Here is a 21,774-nt window from a genome sequence, read left to right as displayed (position 1 = left end):
ACAGCCCAACACACAGACCAGAGGAAGAAATTAACCCTCAGGTCACTGAGGAAATGCAGGATGCGACGTTTGCTGAACCTCCACACACAGATAAGGAAATAGCCATCAGTCTGCCCGCAGGTTAGGATTGGCATAAATCCTAAACATAAATCCTAAACATGTAGACACATGTAGACATTCTCATGCTTTAATGTGATATTTTTTATGGACAATATGTAACAAGCACAGAAGTCAAATAACAAAACTGTTTCTCTTAATTACAACCTTTGAAGTCTTAGTGTTATTGTCCACTTGAGCATTGAAGTCTCCCAAGAGAATGAGGGACACTCTCTAGTGGGAGAGCGCACCAGCCCTCCTTCTAATAAATTAAAAAAAAGGTGGATACACCAAGCTGCTGCTTGGTACATAGACACAAAGAACAGGAAGGACCCGTATTCAACTTGAACGCAGAGGCAGAGGGAGGCTTCTGCATTACTCACCGGAGTGAACCCCAATGTACAGACACCAAGTTTGGGAACAAATAGTATGCCCACATTTTCTTACTGTCTCTCACCCAGGGCAATTCCAGAGTGGAAAAGAGAGACTGGTTCCATAGCCAAAGCCTTGTTTCAAGGCAAGTTGAAGTACAGTATAAAAAGTTGGAACCTCTCAATCTTATGCACCAGTTTAGACTCCTTCCCTGGTGAAAAGGCAGAGCTAGAGAAAGCCAAGGATTGAACCGTGACCCAGACACTGGCCAACTGAATTTGCACCCGACTCACATGGCCCCTTCCAATGAGTGGTGGGGGACCCATGTCATCTCTTCAGTTTGAGTGCAACTGGGTCCCATGAGTGCAGGCCTGGCTACCAAGTGATTGCCACCTCCAGGCCTCAATCTAAAGGGGGGGGGGGGGGGGGGGGGGGGGCAAAGGAGAGTATTGTCTGGGCAAAGGATACATGGATTCATTGTATTTATAGGGGTGACCCTATCAAGGAGCCCCAATCAACATAGTTTCTAGAATGAATGGCAAATGCAAACCCCTCCACCATGGTGAGGTGGTGGTTCGAGGGGGGTAGTCAACAATAGTCAAACATTAGTCAAGAACAAACATTAGCAAAGTCAACATGAAGGTTTCATGTTGTTTGTTTTTGATTACAATTTCCACTAACATTTCAAAAATATAATAAAAATTATTTCCACAGAAACAGACCTGGAGAGACTACTGAAGGATCTGGGGTTGGAGCAGTACTACAGAGAGAAGCTGTCACTCAGCAAGATAGTCGAGATTGATAAGAAGACCATCAATGATGAACCTGTAAAGTGCAAATCGGACATTCCATGGTACTTTCTAAAGAAACTGATGATGATTAACGTGACAGCTAGGGATGCAATATGCACATCAGTAGGTGAGCCAAATTGTAATGAGGCATTAGAGACTATTAAATTAAACTTTGATGAACAACTTGACAGTGCAAGTATTGGTAACAGGCTAAACCCTCTTGACATAATCACTGCTCTCTTTCTGTGTTCTGATGGTTTTGTACAACAAGAAATGGCAGTAAAAATGTCAATGTGTCTGTAGCTCTGCTGCTTCAACTGAACCAGCAAAGTGTACACTCATGCATTGGGCCATGAGAGACATTGTGAAAAAGTACAGACCTCAACATCTTTTAGAATCAAAAGGCTTCATTGAAGAAAGAATTGTTCATTCTCAACTTCCAATGGTCTCTTTAGTGAGACTGGGTGAATGCTCCTTGTCCAAGTCAAAGATCCTAAACCAGCTGAGCTGTTCTCAGCAGTACCATGAAACCTTTGTTCACTGTCACGTATGGCGGGTGTCGGAGGCGGTGAGGACCCAATTGCAGGTAGACAGTGCAGGAGGCAGATTTAGTGCAGGAAAAGAAGGTTTATTGCCAGGATACAGAACAGGAAAAACAGAAACACAAACCAGAGGAAACAGGCATATGAGGCGAATGGTAGGATCCGACAAGGAATAACAGAAAACCACGTGAAGTGGATGATTAATCAGACCAGGTGGTCTAACAAGGCAAAAACAGAAACCACAGCACACAAGGGAAAAAACTAACTAACATAACCAAAAATCCAAAACATGAACTTAAAGCCCATAACCGTGACAGTTCACCACAACATGGAGTGTGGAGACAGTCCAAAAACATATCCAATGGATTGACTGAAATTACCTGGTACCTTCCTTGTGGAAACCAGAACATGGACATTTTTGTTGAGCCAGTTGCTATAGCTAACCTTCATGGTGACATTGCTTCGTTTGAAACGCAATTCTCCTTTCTATGTCAGACCTATGTTTGTGTTCTTTGATCATTTGGATTCTGGATTTGAGCTGCTAATGAACGAAAACCACAAAGCACAGATATTCTTGGTAGGAAACCATCAGAAAAAGAACTTCAGTTTAAACACTTTGAAGGAAGTAGCAACCAAGTTAAGATTGACTAACAATAACATCATAATAAAGACAAAACAGAAAAAATAATGCAAACTTTGTGAAATGTTTGAGAGAATCAGTCAGTAATGTAGTTGGGAACTCAATGATGAAGATGTCAGTAGAGCAGATGGCTGACGTGGCTCATAAACTGGGAATATTGGTTGATGAAGATTCTCCAGAGTGCCAGGCTGGAAAGCAAAAAGCAGATGCCATCACAGAAGACATTCAAGATGTCCTTAAATACAAAGAAGATCAGCTTCCCTTGCAAGGAGAAATATGGAAGGAACTGATGTTCTTGGAGAAGGAAGAATTTCGTTGGGTCTGAAAACATAGAGCAGTACAAGAGTGATCTTCAGAAGCAGAAAGAAGAACTAAGGGAGAAAGCAGAACTCTTATGACATGTCAGCAGCTATGACTTGTTTCATTGGTGCCATATCCAGCTCAAGAACAGAGAGGTGTTATGAACCTCGATAACTTGTCTCATTTAAAACTGCCTGGACTCAGGGAGCTGTACAAAGACAAGTGTAAAGGTTCTGAGAACAAAGACGAAATCAAAGAAATTGACAGACAACTTTCCAACAGCTCGCGGGGGACTGAACACTTCTTTCGTGAAATGGGTCAGATCTACGAAGCTTCGGTTTCCCTTCCAGAAACAAACCCTTACCGTAAACAGTTGCAGCATCTGCCCAAACTCTGTGCACAGCTGTTACTTGATGGATTTCCTCTTGAGCTTGTAGATGGAGATGCTTCCAACATACCTCTCAGATGGGTGAGTGATGTTCTCTCTCAGCTCAATGACTTAGTGTCTCCAAAGAACAAGATCATGGTCGTCACAGTGCCTGGAGTTCAGAGCACAGGAAAGTCCACTCTCCTTAACACCATGTTTGAAGTTCAGTTTGCAGTCAGCAGTGGTCGATGCACTCGAGGTGCCTTCATGCTGCTCATCAAAATCACTGAAGACATCAAAAAAGATCTCAACTGTGACTTCATGGTGATCATCGACACTGAGGGCTTAAAGTCACCAGAGCTGGCACAGCTGGACAACAGCCATGAACATGACAATGAGCTTGCAACACTTGTTGTAGGGCTGAGTGATATCACCATTATCAATATTGCAATGGAGAATTCAACAGAAATGAAGGACATCCTGCAGATAGTGGTGCATGCTTTCCTCAGGATGAAGGAGGTGGGCAAAAAGCCCAAATGTCAGTTTGTCCACCAGAACGTTTCTGATGTTTCAGCCCATGAGAAGAACCTGAGAGACAGGAAACTGCTCTTACAACAGCTGAATGAGATGACCCAGGCAGCAGCTAAAATGGAAAAGAAAGAGAAGAACAAGAGCTTCACTGATGTGATGAAGTACAATCCAGACACTGGGAACTGCTACGTTCCTGGACTCTGGAATGGAAACCCACCAATGGCACCAGTCAATGCAGGATACAGTGAGGCTGTTTATGAGCTCAAGAAAAACATCCTCCATCTACTGGGAGATGCTACTGCTAATAACATCTTGGAGTTTAGAGAGTGGATGACCAGTCTGTGGAATGCAGTAAAACATGAAAACTTCATCTTCAGCTTCAGAAACAGCCTCGTAGTTGATGCATACATGAGACTCTGCACAGAGTTCAACAAATGGGAGTGGGAGTTCAAGAAAGAAACGTACACCTGGGTTACCAAAGCAGAGAAGAGAATCTCTAATTTTGGTACAGTTGCTGCAAAATCTGGACTATCTGACATGACACAACTCCTCACTCAGCTAAAAAGTGAAGCTGTGTCAGTGCTGTCTGAATGGGAGACCAAGCTCCTGGACAATCTGAAGTTATACTTCCAGCAAGCAGAGGGTCATGTTTATCTGGTTGAAAGATACAGAGAAGATTTTACCAACAGTGCAAAGAGCCTTCGACGAGAATTAGAAAGCTCTGTAATTAACCAGCTCACAGCAGCAGCTGATATCAGACGGGGAATGAAAGAACTGGATGAAATCAAGAAGAATTACACAACAGTAATCGTTAATCGATGAATGTCGAAAGAAAAAAGCTGAGATGACAGAGACAGAGCTAAACAAGGAATTTGATAAGATGTGGAGTGAAACTCTGAATAAACTGTCTTTCTCTGGACAAAAGTCTATAGATGTCTTCAACAGTATGTCCCACTGTCTGTGGACTTATCTGTCACACAAGGGGAGCCGTGCATGTGAACTGCTGAGTGAAAAACAACTGGAAGATTGTGGATTGAAACCTTTCAAATACACAGAGAAATGGTACAACAAATTAAAAAAGGAACCATGGTGGAACTTTTGGAGTGAAGACGCTGCAAAAGCTGTAGAACAAATGGCTGACAGCATAATATCTGCTTGCAAAGAACTTATAAGTAAAAAAATGGATAGAAAATCCAACTTCCATGATACTTACATCCAGGAGATCCTTCATATCATTGATGAGCGGCTAAACAGTGCTAATGTAAACTCAGATATTGACTTTGAGGTTTCTCTAAAGCAGCACATCTGTGGATTTGCTGCCAGAGATTTTCAGAAAATGCATGACGATTTCATTGAAGAAAATGATCCCTACAGATGTCTGATTAGCAACAAGGAAAAGTTTCGTACAGATTTCAAAGATGTGTTCGGCAAACGAGACCAGTGTCAGAAGAAGGCTGCAGAATTCACAGAACAATGTCTGAAGCCTGCTGTTGAGAACTTCGTCAACCGTTCCCTTGGTCCTGATATCGTTGATGAAATGCTGAGAAAGGAGCAGTTCAGCACACGAATGTCCTTCCAGTATTCACTTTTACTGGATCTGCTTTCAAAGAATGACTTCAGCAAGTATCTGGACTACATTCGCTCATATAAGGATTGTGTAAAGTCTTGGATATTTGATCAAACCGTAGAGCATTTTTCAAATGGAGTTACAACACTCCAGTTCGAGGACCGACATCTTCAGTCAAGCATCAACAGCATAAAAGATGCCATTAAAAAGACAGAAATAAAAAATGTTGGACACTTGAAGACATTTGTTGAAGAAATCTGCAAAGAACTTGGTGATAAACTGGTTATTTCCCAGGATGCTCTTAATGGTTTCTTGTTCCTGAACAACATTGATGTGGAGCCATTTGCTCACTCGCTCACAGTGTGTTTAAATGAGATGGAAGACGCTCTTAAAGAAGTTTAAAGAAAAGGACCTTCAAATGAAACTGGAAAATCTCCATTTGAAGCCTCAACATGTGCTTTTCACCAGAGTGATTGGTTGTGGTAAACTGTGTCCGTTCTGTGCAGTTCCCTGTGAAGCTGGAGGAAAAGAGCACAGTGAACACTTTGCTTCACTGCATCGGTCACAAGGTTTTGGTACATGTCGGTGGGACAAAACAGGGAAACTTGCTACTGAAATATGTACTTCTCTTGTAGTTAGTGAAATATTCCCAGTCTGGAAAATCACTCTAGATGGGAGCTTTCAGGCATCAGACTATTGGAAATATGTGATAGCAAAGTGCAACAATGAGTTTGACAAAGAACTTGCTGCAAAGCCTGCTGACATTCCCGATCCTTGGAAACAAATCACAGAAAGTCAGGCAAAAGCCAGCCTGCAAGAGTCGTTCAGCACAAAGTGAGACATCAAACATTCCACTTCTTGAGTTAGAGATAATTTCTCTTTAGTTTGGATTCAAGTCATTTTTCATGATACAAAAAGTAAAATACTTGCTTTAAATTATTACTATTTTCTAAGACAAATATTCTCTCGGTACATATGGATGTTGTTATTTCTATGGTTTAGATAATACAATATAAAAGTAAAAATAATAAAACAGCCGATCTATAGTAATCTGTTTTAGCACAGTTGTTTCTGTTCAAACTATTTATATAATTATATTATGACTGAAAGCCAAAATTAGTAAAAGCAACAGCATGCAGTCACCCCCCCTCTTATTTCTTCTTTTTTGGTTATTATTTTCAAAGCATCACCTTGATTGTTGCTTTTCTTTCCATGAAGGATTCAATATTTTAGTTTAATATTGTTGTTACTGTACAGAATGTTTAAAAATTAGCTTGGTTTTACGTAAAGTCCCCTGACGTTTCTGGGAAGGAAGAGTTAATGTTTATAATTGTGCTAACATCATCATATAATGGCAAAAAGAAATAAAGCCTGTCTAACTAGTCTCCTCAGTCACCAGACATTTACGCTGTTGTTAGAAGAGACATAACAACACAGTGGTAAACATGGCCTGGCTCCAACCTTTTTGGGATGTGCTGCTTTCGTTAAGTACAAGATGTGTTCATATTTTCATGATGGATAAGGATGTTTGACTTTTCCCTTTTATGTTTTCTGTGTTGTGCTATGAATAAAATATTGATTTATTAGATTTGTAAATCTTTGTATTCTGCTTTATTTACATTTTACACATTTTTTTACATATTATAAGCACATGTCTTCACATACCAAAGTATATTACTTATTAATTAAAAACAGTTTGTTTGTAAATAAAAACACATGTTTTCATATGTGTGTTCTCGCTCTTATAAGCACTGACAACATACATGGACCCCCTTCCCTCCCCAGTCCTATTTTGTACAAACAACTCTAACCTCTGTCTCCTGTCTCTTTAATTAAACATTACTGTAGAAATATAAATGGGAATAAACATCTGGCTTGATGACACTTTAATGAACTAGACATGGAGAAGCTGCATTCAGCTTCTATGCTCCACATGTCCGGAACAAATTCCCAGAAAGCCTTTGATCAGCTGAAACACTCAGTTTATTTAAATCCAATTTACAAACCCACCTGTTCTCTACTGCATTTCAATAGTTTTTATTTAGAGTCCAGATCTGCATCTGGTTCTTTCAAGATGGAATCTTTAAACTGGAACTTTATTTCTTGCATTTTATTTATTTTATTTTAGCCTTTTGTCTGGTTTTTATCTAATTAATTTTATTTCTTTTAATCTTTTTTTATGCACTTGTATTGCTTTATGCACCCTGCTGTTATGTTTTATGTAAAGCACTTTGAATTGTCTTGTATATGAAATGTGATATACAAATAAGTTTGTCTTGCCTTGGCATGAAATGATATCATTCTATGTACCTACAAAGAATAATATAGATATTAATTAATATACCTATAGCAATTTAATATGAGCTAATCTTATTTTCACTATACCTCCACATGACAACAGAAGTCATTAATGCAGGGGTGTCCAAAGTCGGTCCTCTAGGGCCACTGTCCTGCAGGTTTTCAATGTATTCCTGCTCAAACACACACTCAAATTAAATGGATCCAACAGCCTATGAATGTCTGCATAATGACTCGTTAATTTGAGTAGTGTGTCATTTCTGTCTCTACCTGCTTTTTACATCGCACATGGCAGGGTTACGCCCCACTGCACATATAGGTAAGCACACACACCGACAGAAAATGTGCGCCAGAAAACAAGTCAACTGTTACGGCCCCTGGTTTTCCATCCAGTGTCCGTCTGATTGGAGTCAGCTGAGTCCCATTGACTGGAAGGACAAGTGGCTTCGGGACTCCGCCCACCTTCACTTGGATTGGCCGCCTGCGGTGCCGACCATGCCCGAGGGACCGATCGTTGGAGAGGCCCCTCCTTTAAAGGACGTGCTGCGCTGTCATTCGAGGCAGCTGTGTTGGGAGAACGCAGTGTGCCGGTTTTGGGAAACTCTTTTGGACTTCTAGTATTTGACTGTGAGCTTGTTCTTGTGGCAGTACCTTTTGGTTTGGTTCGAAGAAAGACTTGTGTTGTATTTTTGAATTTGGTAGCCTTTGCATTTTCTGTTAAGTTGTTTAGATTTTCCCTCATCAGGAGGAGGATTTTGTGTTACCCTTTTTGTTTTCTTGTTTATCATCGTCCCAGAGCGTTACCTGCCTGGTTGACTTATTGTTTATATAGTCGTTTATATACCTATTTAGGACACCTTTTGTTATATTGTTGTCTTTATTGTCTGCCGGAGCAGAGATTTACGTCTATGTTTATTTATTGTGGAAAATAATAAACTTCCGTACTTTATTTTTGCCTCCGGCCCGTCTTTGTTGCCGACCTCATTTACCCTTAGACATCCACGAGGTTGTAACATCAACCACCTGAAAACAAGCTAAACTATTAGCATTCCTTTAACTACATGGTTCAGCATAGCTGGTGAATGATGTGAACTTTAAGCAGATGATGTGGCAAAAACAGAGTAAAGGTAAAAAGAGCTCCAGATGCCAATTTTATGTATAATACATAAGGTTTATTACCAAAAGTGTAGAATCTGTGAGGTCTCTTGAGCCAATTGTCAAAATCACACTGACCATTCATACCAGTGGCCTCATAGAGTTACAGACAAAGAACATTCCTGCCATCTGGAACCAGTTATGAGACTTGTATATCGAAACATATGACGCTATATCCTATAGGATTCATTGAGATTACCAAGTTCATGTGATACTGTCTCTGAAGGTCATTTGCTAGTTATTGATCGATAGGTGGATGGGACTGTTTTCTTCTGGAGATCTTTCAGAATCAGGACCATTTGGCCCTTTGTGAGCAAATAAGGGTGTTTAGTTCTTCATACCTGAGATTCTTTTTTGTATATGTATAGTTTATTTTGAAATATTCAAATATTAATTTTCAAACCACTCATTACATTGTTTTGTGTTTTGTCTTTCAGAAGCTCAGTGTCAACTTAACATGAAGTCTAAGTTAATTAAAAAGTTCCAGTGTGTGTTTGAGGGGATTGCTAGAACAGGCAACCCAACTCTTCTGAACAAGATCTACACAGAGCTCTACATCATAGAGGAGGAGAATACAGAGGCCAGTGATAAACATGAGGTAATAGAAATTTAAACATTCAGAAAAGCTGTAAACACAGAAAAAAGAATCTATAGCTGTGAAGACATCTTTAAAGTCCTACCTGGAAGAGATGTTGTCCAACAACTCATCTACAATCTAGTCCTTCGAGCCGGACAAACGTTGAAACGTAGAAGAAGAATCATAGCAAAAACCGGCAAAAAACAAAGAAGAAGAAACATAGTATCAATCGGAAAACACAACATACAGCATGGAAGGGAATATATAGGACGAGGAAATGATGGTGGTCTTGAGACTATTGTTAACAGAAAAAGCCAGAACTGAAAAAAATAACACACTGAAGACAGCGCGAACACAGACTTTATTTACTTCCTTGTTCTCCAGCCAGCTTGATTGGCTACATTCCGTACCACGTCACCACCCACACAGTCACAATGCATGAGTCGTCGGCGTTCTTCAGAAATCGGCACTGAAATATTAAACATGTTCAATGTTCCCAATTGCCGGCTACGATTTGTTTCGGAGCAGATTATCGGGGCATATCGGCTTGTAACACACCACAGACCAAATGATGATTGGACAGGGAAATCTCACGATGATCGGGCGTTTGCTGTCCGAGGTCGAGAAGAGGCAAAATCGAGGCAAAAACAGCCCAAATATCGTTATGTGTGTACCAGGCTTTAGTCTGATACCATGGGAAAAGTATGTGTGAGAACTACTTATGAAGTCAGCATAGGTGCCCACAGAGATGGTTTGTTCATAGGACCCAGAATTTCGTGTAATGCTCTGGGTGAGGAGTGATCCATGAAAGCAAGATGTCTGACAAGTTTGATGGAGAAAACTTTAGAAGAAGAACTGTTCTTGTAGACCTTTTCTGTTGGCAGAGGAAACACACTGAAGTTCATTATTTGACTAAAAAGGTATTATGTGTTGGGTATTTCTCATATTTACATGTTTTACAACTGATTCAGATTTTGTCTATTTTCTGGTGTCAGCGTCCCACAGGTGTCTTCCAACAGGTGTGTCAACATGACTGCACATTGAAGCTCTGTATGTTAATAATCAGTCATGATAAAGTAGAACAGGGAAAGGCAGAAAAAGGACTGTTACTTACCCACTGTTACTGCTGGTTAAAGCTTTTTTCATTAAAGTTTTTAAAAAGAACAGATTCCTATACTTTTAATATTTGTTGTTTCACAATTAGTTCATTCACTAACACAAAGTTTTACTTTCTGTTTTGATTTGCTGGTTAGCTTTCAGTCTACTGAAGGAAGGAGAGAAAGACCTGAAGAAAAGCTTTGACTGATACCAGGAAGCAGCTTTTAGTCGTGTCAATGCTCAGAGCTGAAATGGAATGTCTCTTTCAACTCTGGGGACTGCAAGGAAAAAAACTGTAAGCTTATTTCTCTTCACTAACTTTAGTTTCTGTTCCCACTGTATAAAATTACACTTTTATTATTACCATAAAAATAATCATGATGCTAACTCAGTGATAATAAAATCAGAAATGTTTTACTGTTAGCTTTTTACTTTCTCTAGTATGATGCAGCTTCCTGGTAACTTAGGGTAACTTACATCAGCACATTCTGAAATCATTTAATCTGCAAGTTTTAACCAGATGTTGTGCAGACCAATGCACCTGTCAATCACAGCACAGACGTGTGAGGGCTATAGAGTTTTATCGGTTCAAAGTCCGCCATCTTACATGCAGGCTGACCTTTTGTTTGTTGGTGTTTATATTTGTAGGCTTTATTGATGGCTGTTCATGCAGTGAACACCGTTAGAGAAAACTCTGTGGTTTTTCTTCCACACATGTTCGTTGATTTGGTCAGTAAGAACATACAACTTTTCTCAAAGTCAAGATATTTATTTTTACAATTATCTGGAAATGTCACAGAATTCTGGGTTCTGAGACTGTCTCATCCTCTCTGGTTACAGAGGAAGGAGTTCTGGGGCTGATAGCCAAAATCAGAACCCTGCTGCTTTCCCTGAACCCAGTAATTATACCTTGTCTAAACAAAACAGTGACTGGACGATACAACTAACTAAGCAACTGTTGCAAGGCAGATTTTTTCTGCATCTTCTGCTATCAGCCTCGTCTGTCTGCTTCGGCGCCATCTGAGGTGCTGGTTTCCTGTTTTTTACAAAAACAGAAGTACGGCCAAAAGCATCCACGTCTTTAAATGTCAGCTTCTCCTTTTCTTCACTTAGAAACAGAAAGCAATGCATGTTAATCTAAGATTACACAATGTTCTTGTTAAATGTGTGTGTTATTTTTCCCCAACTTGCAAAGCTGCAATTAAATATTTTAACTAAGATCATACACAAGTTATACATTCAAAGACAAATTAAAATAATATCTAACAATTCCCTCTCTTGACATCTAAAGAGGTCAACAAAACAAATAAAACCACAAACACCTACGGTTAATTTTATAAGAGAAGCAATCATAAACCCCCTTCTGTGTGATTACCCAAAATCCATGTACGGGAAATCCGTTGTCTGTTTAAAACCCTGAACAACCTACACAGCACGTTCTACTATCTTACACGATATTATGGAGAAATTATTATCAAACACTCAATTAGGTGAATCAAATAAGTATTGTGCTCCTTAAGCAAGCAGCCATGTCATTCAGAGGTGCATCCTGTGGTTAAACTGAAACTTGAGCAACCTCTGACATTCAAGCAACTTCAAAAAACAGGAACTTGCTAAATAGAGAAACATATTCAATAAGCAGGGTAAATGTTAACTTCCTCCACAATAAGTGAAACCAACAGTGAGCACAAAATGTTCAGACACATGTTACCTATGACCTAAAAATTTTATACCAGTGAGAGAATATAAAAGGTTTCAAATAGAAATCAAGTTTCTTTTAAACATTAACTTTTAACAGGTACATAAAACTATTTTAAATGAAACTATAAATTAAATTAAACTTTAAATGAAACTATTTTAAAATATCTTTACGATAAAAGATTAATAAGTAAAAAACACCCCTATGATAAGAATAACTGGTTCCTAAGAAAATCCCTTCTATCTAAGAGTATTTGAATAATAAGGGCACTTCTATGATAACAATCAGTTAGTAAATGACTAAATGAGACAAAATTTAATAACAAATCTCTTTTGACATCTTCAAGCCATTTATTCACTTGTATTAAACCCATGCTTCTTTTATTTTTGTAATTATTTTACACCTGTAACCATAGGATGCATTGTTGAATGTTTCATTTACCAAAAACTGATATATTTTCCATTTCTTTTAAAATTTTCCATTATCCCAGGTAAGAGTAAAATTATACAGAAAACATTCAAATTCTTGTACAACTGAACCCTGGAGTTTACTGTCCTGGCATTTCCCTGTGAAGGCAGTTCTCAGCTGTGTGATAACAGATTAAAAACCACAAGCACATGTATACATGCTGATCATATCCTTAACCTGTAAAGGTTTATCCCAAATTGTCATAAGTGTCAATATCATGTTTGATTTTGAAATACACATATTTCAAAAAGGATTTAGTGTTAATGTCCTCTACTATGGATGGATCCGGTCATCAGTCCTGCTTTCAGGAAAATAAAAGTGTTACAGTTAATGGCATCAGAGTTAGAATCATCCCTGTGTGGAAGTAGAACAGCGTCCTAGTGAAAAACCTGCTGGAAAGAAAAGGTCAAGGAAACGTTGGTCTGTTCGTTCAGGTCAGAGTCAGTCATGTCACTAGTCCTGCGCAGAAAGTCCAAATCAAAAGCAGGTAAATTTGTCCTGCATTTATGAGGGCCCTTAAATTTCATTATGGGATTGGAAAACATGAATTGTTTTGGAGATTTTCATCAATGCTTTAAATTCCAAGATGATATGGATTTAAAACCAATTTGAATTTCTTTTAATAATGTGTCCATTAATAGCCAAACTTGCTCAAACAGTGTTTCTCTCTTTTAGTCTTTACAAATCCCTCTCTTCTCTTTTTAAAGAGAATCAAATTAAAATATCCATGGATATGAAATAGGTTTAGTTCTCTTCGCGTACCTTTCTGTATTGATTTTTATAGTGCACTTTTCCTGGTTTTGCAGAGATAACAATTATCCCAAAATAATTTTATCATCGAATGGTCTGTGAATGGTTGTTTGTCCCCTATGTGTTGGCCCTGCGATGGACTGGTGACCTGTCCAGGGTGTACCCTGCCTCTCACCTGTTAATGCTGGGATAGGCTCCAGCTTAACCGCGACCCTTAATGGACTTAGCAGTCAAAGAATGAATAATTTTATCCACATCAACGTATGTTTGTTGTTTCCGTGTTTAGCCTAATTTTCTATGAAGTCAAATCTGCTGACAGTTTAACGAAGAGCTCCTTTAATTTCCATTTATTCATCAGCATTTTTCTTTAAGTTTTAGGAATTTTCCCTCTAAGCAAATTATTTATTGATTCATCTATTTTCAGACAAAAATATAAATTAGGCCTTCAGTTTGTATCTTTAAAAGCTGTTTCAGATTCACTTCTTGTTCAATATAAATTATAGTTACAGTACCAGGATTATCAAAAACCTTAACTCAAACCAATTATGAACAAAATTAAAATAATCAGGACCCAAAGACACACGTGGGGACATGATAATGTCATGTTTTGCTTTGTTTTTTTTACAGCACAGAATAAAAAGTTCTGTTATTTGATCAGCTGTTAGGTTGAACCGCAGTCTCTTCCTGAAATCCGCTTTGTAATCCTGCCCTCTGTTAGTATCAGGACAATCCTGTTTTTTTGGCTCAAAGTTATTTGGATTTTGCTCAAATGTTTTTAACAACCCAAACTGAGGGTTTTATCCAGATAACATCCAGGATTGGATTACGTGATCCAAGCCAATTTTGGAATCTGGATTTCCCTTTTGAACTACCCATTTTCAAGATATGATCCTATCCGACAACAGAAATATGATGAGAAAACGTTTGAACAACCGACCCCTGTTTCTACAGCTTAGGTTCTCCATCTCTTTTTGACTCAATTTGCTCAACATGTTAAAATGTTTGGTCTGACTGGTCAGAGGGTACAGAGGAGAGCTTCATTATTAACACTGCTATACATTTCCCAGTGTTGAACCTTGTGTCTGTCTGCAGTAACAAAGAATGCATCCTTCAGCAACAAAAAAAGAAAAACGTTTGTGTATGGTGGCATGAAATATGGTGAACATAATAAGAAATAAGAATATTTTTACAATTTTGGGTGAGTATATTTAACAAATAACACATGATGAAATGTATTAAACTGACCAAAGTTTTTTTTTTTTTTTTCTAGAAAATCCAGAAAAACAAAATGATAAACAAAATTTAGAAGAAGCAGTGCTGAGCTCGATTTGGTCTGTTTTAGGTTAAAAAACTCTCCTCTGCAACGTGGCTGCACTAATCATAAATCTGCCCCATGGCTCAAATATTTAGTTTTTCTGTAACATAAAGTGGTGGAAAATGTTTTCTGAGTCTTAAAAAAATAAAATATTTTGTGATAATTTTTGGTATTGTGTAAAACTTTAAGTTTTTATGGCCTTTTTAGGATTTGTTTAGTATTTTAGCTGCACTTAAAGACCTCATGGGGATTCTTAACGCAATATTTCACAAATGTATGGGGTGTTTGAAAACCTTTTACCATCACTGTACTCACCCTTCAACAGCCTAAAGTAAAACAGAATAAAAAAATTGTAGTGGGATTTTATTTTTAATTAAGCAGAACTGAATCAGAGAAGCCATATTTTTCTTTGTATGGCAGATTTCTAGTTTTGTGATAAAATATGTTCACAATGTTTTCAGAAGTGTCTTTGGGTCCATGCAGTGATTTTGTGTCTGTAATGCAGCCTGAACACCAGCTTCTGCTAGTATATTATACAGATCAATGGTTTGTGTTTCCTCTGCAGATGAAGGTAGAAAGTGTGTGTGAGCTGAGGTGAATTCAGCAGCATGGATCAATGTGAAGACACAGATGAGACCGTTCCTTTGCTCCGGGGTCAGAAGAATCGGAGCAAAGCTCAGAGGTGAGAAAATAATCTCTAAGTGTCCTTGATTCGGAGCTCATCTTACAGCTCTGCATCATCAGTGTTCATACTGAGTTTTATCTGTGTGTATTGTTACAGTGCAGGACAGCAGAGCACACAGCATTCTGCAGGACCTGAATCAGAACCCAGCAGCGAGTCCTCCAATCCGGTCTCAACATGTCTGCAGTGGTGTTGCATTCTCTGGTATCCTTCTGTTTTATAGATTTTGTCTTTTTCTGCAACCCTGAGTTCCTCAAATTTATTCACCTGACAGGAATTGTTAAACTAATTTGTGACTTCACAAAGTTTTAAATCAGAATTTAAACTCTGATTGAGCAGTTCAGGCAGTAGTTAGGAGAAATTCACACTACTGCAGATCTCTGAAATCCAAGAAATTCCACTACTGACCTGATCACACCAGGTCCTGTAATCACAACAGTTCTGACAATATAATCAGAAAACATACATTTGAATGAGGAGTTGTGTTTAAACATGGGACCAACTGTAAGTCTTTAAGTCTTCATCAGAACAATGAGACACTAGAACCAAAACCAGGTTCCTTGTAGACATATTTTACCAGTAAAGTTTTAGTTAGTCCAGGTGTGGGTTCTACACAGAGCTGCAGTGATTGTTTATCTGAAAATGTTCATTGTGGTTTTCACTATTGTTTTGCAGTAATACTCAGAGACCAAACTCCCCTGAAGCTGGACCTGAACCCATGCCAGAATCTCAGCCAGTACTGGGATTTGAACCAAGACATGAACCTGAGCCTAAACCCATACCTGAACCAGTACTTACTGAATCAGAACCTGCTGAATCAGAAGTAGAGCTTATGTCTGAACCTGCTGTATTTGAACCTGAACCCACACCTGAACTTGTGCCAGGACCTCAGCCAGTAATGGAATTTGAACCAGGATCTGAATCTGTTCTTAAACCTGAGCCTGAACCTGTGCCTGAATCTCTACCTGTTGAAGTAGAAGAGCAACCCGGACCTGAACCTGTCTCTCAGCCTGAATGTGTTCCTGTAATCATTCAAAATCAGCTTGATGCTGCTGCACCCAGTTCTTCCAGGTATGAAGTAGGAAGATGGTTCAACATACTGAAGGTCTTTCCACAGGCCCCTGGCCTCTAGAGTTCTGATCTCAATTATCAGCATCCCTGTAGTGTGAGTACATAATTAAAATGTCTTTCTAGACATCTGAAATGATTTCTTTAGAAGACTGAAGAAACAGTATGTTTGCCACTGCTGTTTGGTTATGTAGTTTTTAAAGCCTTATTCTGCTGATTGCCTGGCTTGGAACAGGTCTTAAGCAGGTAAAAGTTTATAGTAAAACTAAAGAATTGTTTAACTGGTACAGCCAGATACCAGAGAGGAGAAGTCAGCCAAATCAGCACTTTGCAGCCACATTCAGCTGTCACAACCCAACAGAGGCCTGGGATTTTGACAGGAGCAGAATAGATTTAAAAAGAACACACACACACACAATAAGTAATAATATGTACAGGATTTGGTCTGACAGGGTATGTACAGTGTATAAATATGTACATAAACATGTATATAAACATGTAAACAGTTTATATTGTCTCCCTGCAGCACTAAAATTAGGGCCATATGATTTCTGTGATGTAGTAAACATGGACAGAATTACAGTATTTGACAGTGTCAGTGTATCAATTGTAAAATGTGGAATATCGTGGAATTTGGGTGGCCAGAGAAAATAGCAGGGTGACCAAAGGTTATTAAGTCAATGATGCATAACTACAAAAGTTCATGTAGTCTGTGGACAAAAACATGAATTGGGTCAGTTTGAGCTTATGGCACAGAAGAACTCCTGATCAGAAGTGTTCCTAGAAAAAGGCTAAATGAGATTTTCTGCCATTATCTAGAGGAGGCTATATCCATGATTACAGCCTCAGTTGTGTGAGTGTGGGACCAAATTCAGCTGGGTGGTCTGGGGGCATGCCCCCCCCCCCCCCCCCCAGAAGAAAAAGTTGAACATTGTAGATGAAAATGCATTAATCTGGTGCACTCAATACTTTGCCCCTCATTCTACAACACCAAAACAGAAATTTAACTTCAGGTGCCTTAAAAATTGGATTGTTGGATTTAGACTAAGCCTTCCTGGATCGCAAAAATAATTAAAATATTGTGGATATTGTGTGCTTCCAAAACAGACATATTTCCAGCAAATATTTTGGGAGGGACATTTTGGGCATATTTGAACATTAAGTAGGAATTGTTCCTCTCAATGTACATGGTGAGTACAGCATTGATCTACTCAAACAACCTTAATGAACATCAGCATACTGACTGTTCTCCCCCATTAAAATGTACATTTATTATCAATTTACATTTATTTACATTCTCATATGTTTAGTTCATTGATATTTGTCAACAAAGAAAACAATTACAGGGGCAAAATGACAGAGGGCAAAAATTCACTCACTCACTCACTCAGGGATCTGTGTGACCAACAAGCAGTAAACATGGAAATTATTATACTCCAACCACTTAACATTTAGAAGTCCAGTGCAGGGGACCCCTCACCAAGTCTGGAGTCCGACAGCCACCCATTCAAGCCTTCATGGACGACCTGATAGTGACAACCACATCTGTTCCGGGCTGCAGGTGGATCCTAAGTGGACTTGAAGAGTTGATCTCCTGGGCTCGTATGAAGTTCAAACCAGGTGAATCGAAGTCTCTTGTGCTGAAGAAAGGGAAGGTGACAGGCAAGTTCTGCTTCTCATTCGGCACCACCAAGATACCATCACTCACAGAGGACCCTGTGAAGAGGCTGGGAAATGTGTTCAACTGCAGCCTGAGAGATGCATCCTCCACACAAGCAACCAACCAAGAGCTGGAGACCTGGCTAGCTGTGGTGGACAAGTCTGGCCTCCCTGGCAAGTTCAAAGCCTGGATTTATCTCGGATCCTTTGGCCCCTCATCGTCTATGAAGTCCCCATTTAGACAGTGGAAGGATTTGAGATGAGGGTCAGCAGGTTTCTCCGCAGGTGGCTGGGGCTGCCACGAAGCCTGAGCAGTATTGCCCTGTATGGGCAGACCAACAAGCTGGAGATCCCTATCAGCAGCCTGAGCAAGAAGTTCACGGTCACTCGGTCGAGGGAGCTGCTTCAATACCGGGAGTCCAGTGACCAAAAGGTCGCCCAGGTTGGTAGCGAGGTTAGGACAGGACGTAAGTGGAGAGCTTCCGAGGCTGTGGGTGTTGCAGAGTCGAGGCTATGGCAGAGGGTGCTGGTGGGCACAGTAGCACAGTGAGGAGCTGGTTTAGGTAGCAGTAGAACACCTCGCTATGGTAGGGCACAAGGGAAAGAGAGGAGGTCACTGATCCTTGAGGAGGTGCGAGCTGGAGTAGTGGTACTACAGGCCCCAGATTACAACATCAGGATATCATTTTTAACTATTACCATTCATCCCCAGAGAAGAAATTCTTCTCAGGACAGCACTAGACTCTCAACATTATACTATAGCTACAGCTGGAGTAATAAACAAATAACAGTTATGGAAGAAGCTTAAGGCTGTAAAATTACACTGCAAGAAAAGGTCTAGGATTTGATCAATTCTGTGATATTGTTCTGAGAAATAAATCTAGTACAACTGACGCCTGTAGAAGTCAGGAAAACATTTGCGGTTGGCTTAAATTGCTTTAAGCTGTAGCCAATGTCATTCTCTATCTCTGATTCTTTCTCTGGCTGCCTAGCATTTGCCCTGTGCTGCTCTCCTGTATCTGTCTGTCTTTTAGAGAAGAAGGAGGCAATATCTTTGGAAGACTATCTTCATTGTCTGCAAAATGACATAGAATTAGCATACAGTGACTAATTAAATCATGACGCTATTATTGCAACTTCTGTATAATGTTAGCTGCCTGGGCAGTGGCATTCAGCCAGTTAACGCTGGGCTAACACCAAACGATTTTCACGGTCGCAGACTGAAAACGGAAGTCTTTAGGAAATCTTAGGAGTTTTACTGGAGTCACAGCGCGCTCCCGTCATCTCGGCCGTTAGCTGTGAGCTGGTAATCTGCGCTGTTTAACGTCAATCTTTCTTCAGTCTTGGATCTGCGACAATTTCTGACATGTTAGATATTATCTCAAATCGCAGTGACGAAACACGATCAACAACCAATAGATGAGCTCTGACAAAAGCAGAAACAGGAATCCCGACATTCAGACCTCAGACTTAATTTTATTAACTAGGTAATCTGTGCAAACTTATAAATGGCTTGATTTATGAACAATGGCTAATGTTAGCTTGGTAGCATTAGTTCATGTAACAGGAACTAAATTGCCATTCATTCCAGGTCATCTACATCCACATGTTAGCCATCATCCCTATAATTATTTAAACCCCAACAACAGTTGGCAGAAAACCATTAAACTGAAGTGCTTGTGGTCTTATCATGTACCTACTGATGAGCATTTTCTAGAGCTGATTGTGTCTATTCTATTACCAGTGGCAACATCGCTGTTTGATCTTGAACACCCGTTTTGGTGTCCTCGCTCTAAGGACCTTTCAGTAGGACTCTACATGTGAGGTGCCCTCTGTGTGCCTGATTAAATGACTTTTTATTTATCTTTTTTATTAGCTTTCGAAATATTTTGACATTCAAATATAAACAAAGTGTGCTGTGCCGTGTTTATAGTAAAAAAATAAAAAAAAAAATAAAAATACAATATCTTCAGGGGTGGCGTAGCCAGGTTTTTGTTCAGGGTGGCCACCACTTGGGGGCCCCCCTGAATCCAGGTATATGGTCCTCCAGATCTACTATCCTGCTACTTTAGATGCATCCCTTTCCCAACACACCTGAATCAAATAAATGTTTAGTTAACAGGCTTCTGCAGAGCTGAATGACATGCGGATGAGGGAATTCAGTCATTTGATTAGATTTGGGCACCCCTTGTGTAATCTCAGTATAATATATGACAGGTTTCAGTATAATGTGTGAATGACTTAAATTTCACATGTGTCTGTGAGAGGGTAATTCTGAATAATGTCTCAAATGGCCCCTCATACGGTATGGCTGCTATTCGCAGCCATTTTAGTCGATGGTTTGTTTTACAACGGTTGCGCCACAGCACGTATCAGAAGCGTATCAGAAGCGTCCCAGAAGTGCGTTGTCGTGGCACTCTGCTAAATTTATGATGCTTCACGCACTCAGAATGCGTCAGTTCCGCAGTTCAGATAGGGGCAGACAGGAAATCAGACACAGGAGTGGTGTAAAAGCTTCTGGTGTTTTTCAAAATAAAAGCCTCTGTGCAGATTTGTGTTGCTGAACAATGAAAACATTACGTGTTTAGCCGGTCAGGGGGTTTCAGTGTTTTTTTTTGTCTGTCTCTAGGCAACCATGACCACAACACAAACCACAACTTGGATCTGTCAGTCCGTCTGGACCACATATTTAGTCAAGATTAATCGTCAGTGCTCTGCTTTTCTGCAGGTCACAGATCCACAGACTTGGCAAAGCGAACTCTGAGGATCAGGATAAACGATGCGAAGAGATTCGCACACTGTGGGACGACCATTCTGTAAGTCCATGTTCATCTACCTCCAGTTCTCTAGTGGACCAATTCCACTTTGTTCCTTTCAGTTTTTTTATTATTTTTTTTTATTTAGTGATTCTGATGTTAATTTCCATTTTGTCCCGTTACCTTAAACATTAGAAAAAGCGGAACTTTCTTTTTCACGTTTTTAAGTAAATTTCTACATGTAAATATATTTAAATAAAATAGATAAATATAAATCGTGGGCTGCTTGTTTTACACGTTTTTCACTTTTTACTTTAGAAGATCACTTTAGTTGTAATAATCACTTTAATATTTCATAAAATCTAACCCTTACGAAAAAGGTTATATTTATGACCCCTTTTTCCTGCTCAGTGCCTGGCTACCTGCCATGCATAGCAAAGTACAAACCCTGTCTACTACCGGCCAGCAACTTATTGATAGTCAACCTTTGTCATCACATCTGGTGGTTTTATGACAATAATTAGGGCTCGGTTGGGCTCAACCAGAAAGGGTGACATGGGCGCCCCCCTGCAGCTCACCACCTGCAGGAGGGGCCATAGGGGTCGGGTGCAGTGTGAGCTGGGCGGCTACCAGAGGCGGGGACCCTGGCGGTCTGATCCTCGGTTGCAGAAGTTAGCTCTAGGGACATGGAATATCACTTCCCTGGCGGGGAAGGAGCCTGACCCGGTGTACGAGGTTGAGCGGTTCCGGCTAGATATAGTTGGAGTCACCTTGACACACGGCTTGGGCTCTGGAACCACTGTCCTTGAGAGGGGCTGGACCCTCTTCCATTCTGTTGCTCCCGGTGAGAGGCGCCGAGCAGGTGTGGGCATGCTCATAGCTTCCCGACTTGGTGCCTGTACGTTGGGGTTTACCCCGGTGGACGAAAGGGTAGCCTCCCTCGGTCTTCAGGTGGGGGGACGGGTCCTGACTGTTGTTTGTGCTTATGCACCAAACAGCAGTTCAGAGTACCCACCCTTTTTGGAGTCCTTGGAGGGGGTGTT

At 40.0% G+C, this 21,774-nt stretch overlaps 1 protein-coding gene and 1 pseudogene across 1 annotated transcript in view; both read left to right on the top strand.

The window, feature by feature from the left end:
- The first annotated feature begins 1,722 nt into the window (after positions 1 to 1,722).
- On the top strand, positions 1,723 to 5,725 carry LOC121639470 (annotated as a pseudogene).
- A 3,264-nt stretch (positions 5,726 to 8,989) lies between these two features.
- Positions 8,990 to 21,774, top strand: part of LOC121639463 (interferon-induced very large GTPase 1-like) — a 29,228-nt gene continuing 16,443 nt past the window's right edge. The window contains exons 1-6 of the mRNA XM_041984700.1: positions 8,990 to 9,257; positions 10,490 to 10,629; positions 15,132 to 15,248; positions 15,348 to 15,452; positions 15,924 to 16,319; positions 20,704 to 20,791. Coding sequence (XP_041840634.1) covers positions 15,175 to 15,248; positions 15,348 to 15,452; positions 15,924 to 16,319; positions 20,704 to 20,791 — 663 coding nt within the window. The 5' untranslated portion in view covers positions 8,990 to 9,257; positions 10,490 to 10,629; positions 15,132 to 15,174. The remainder of the gene's footprint in view (positions 9,258 to 10,489; positions 10,630 to 15,131; positions 15,249 to 15,347; positions 15,453 to 15,923; positions 16,320 to 20,703; positions 20,792 to 21,774) is intronic.

Source organism: Melanotaenia boesemani, chromosome 5 (genome assembly GCF_017639745.1).
Source record: "Melanotaenia boesemani isolate fMelBoe1 chromosome 5, fMelBoe1.pri, whole genome shotgun sequence".
In the NCBI taxonomy this organism is placed as follows: Eukaryota; Metazoa; Chordata; class Actinopteri; order Atheriniformes; family Melanotaeniidae; genus Melanotaenia; species Melanotaenia boesemani.
The sequence above is the reverse complement of the archived record's forward strand: the minus strand, read 5'-3'. Positions and strand labels throughout refer to the sequence as shown.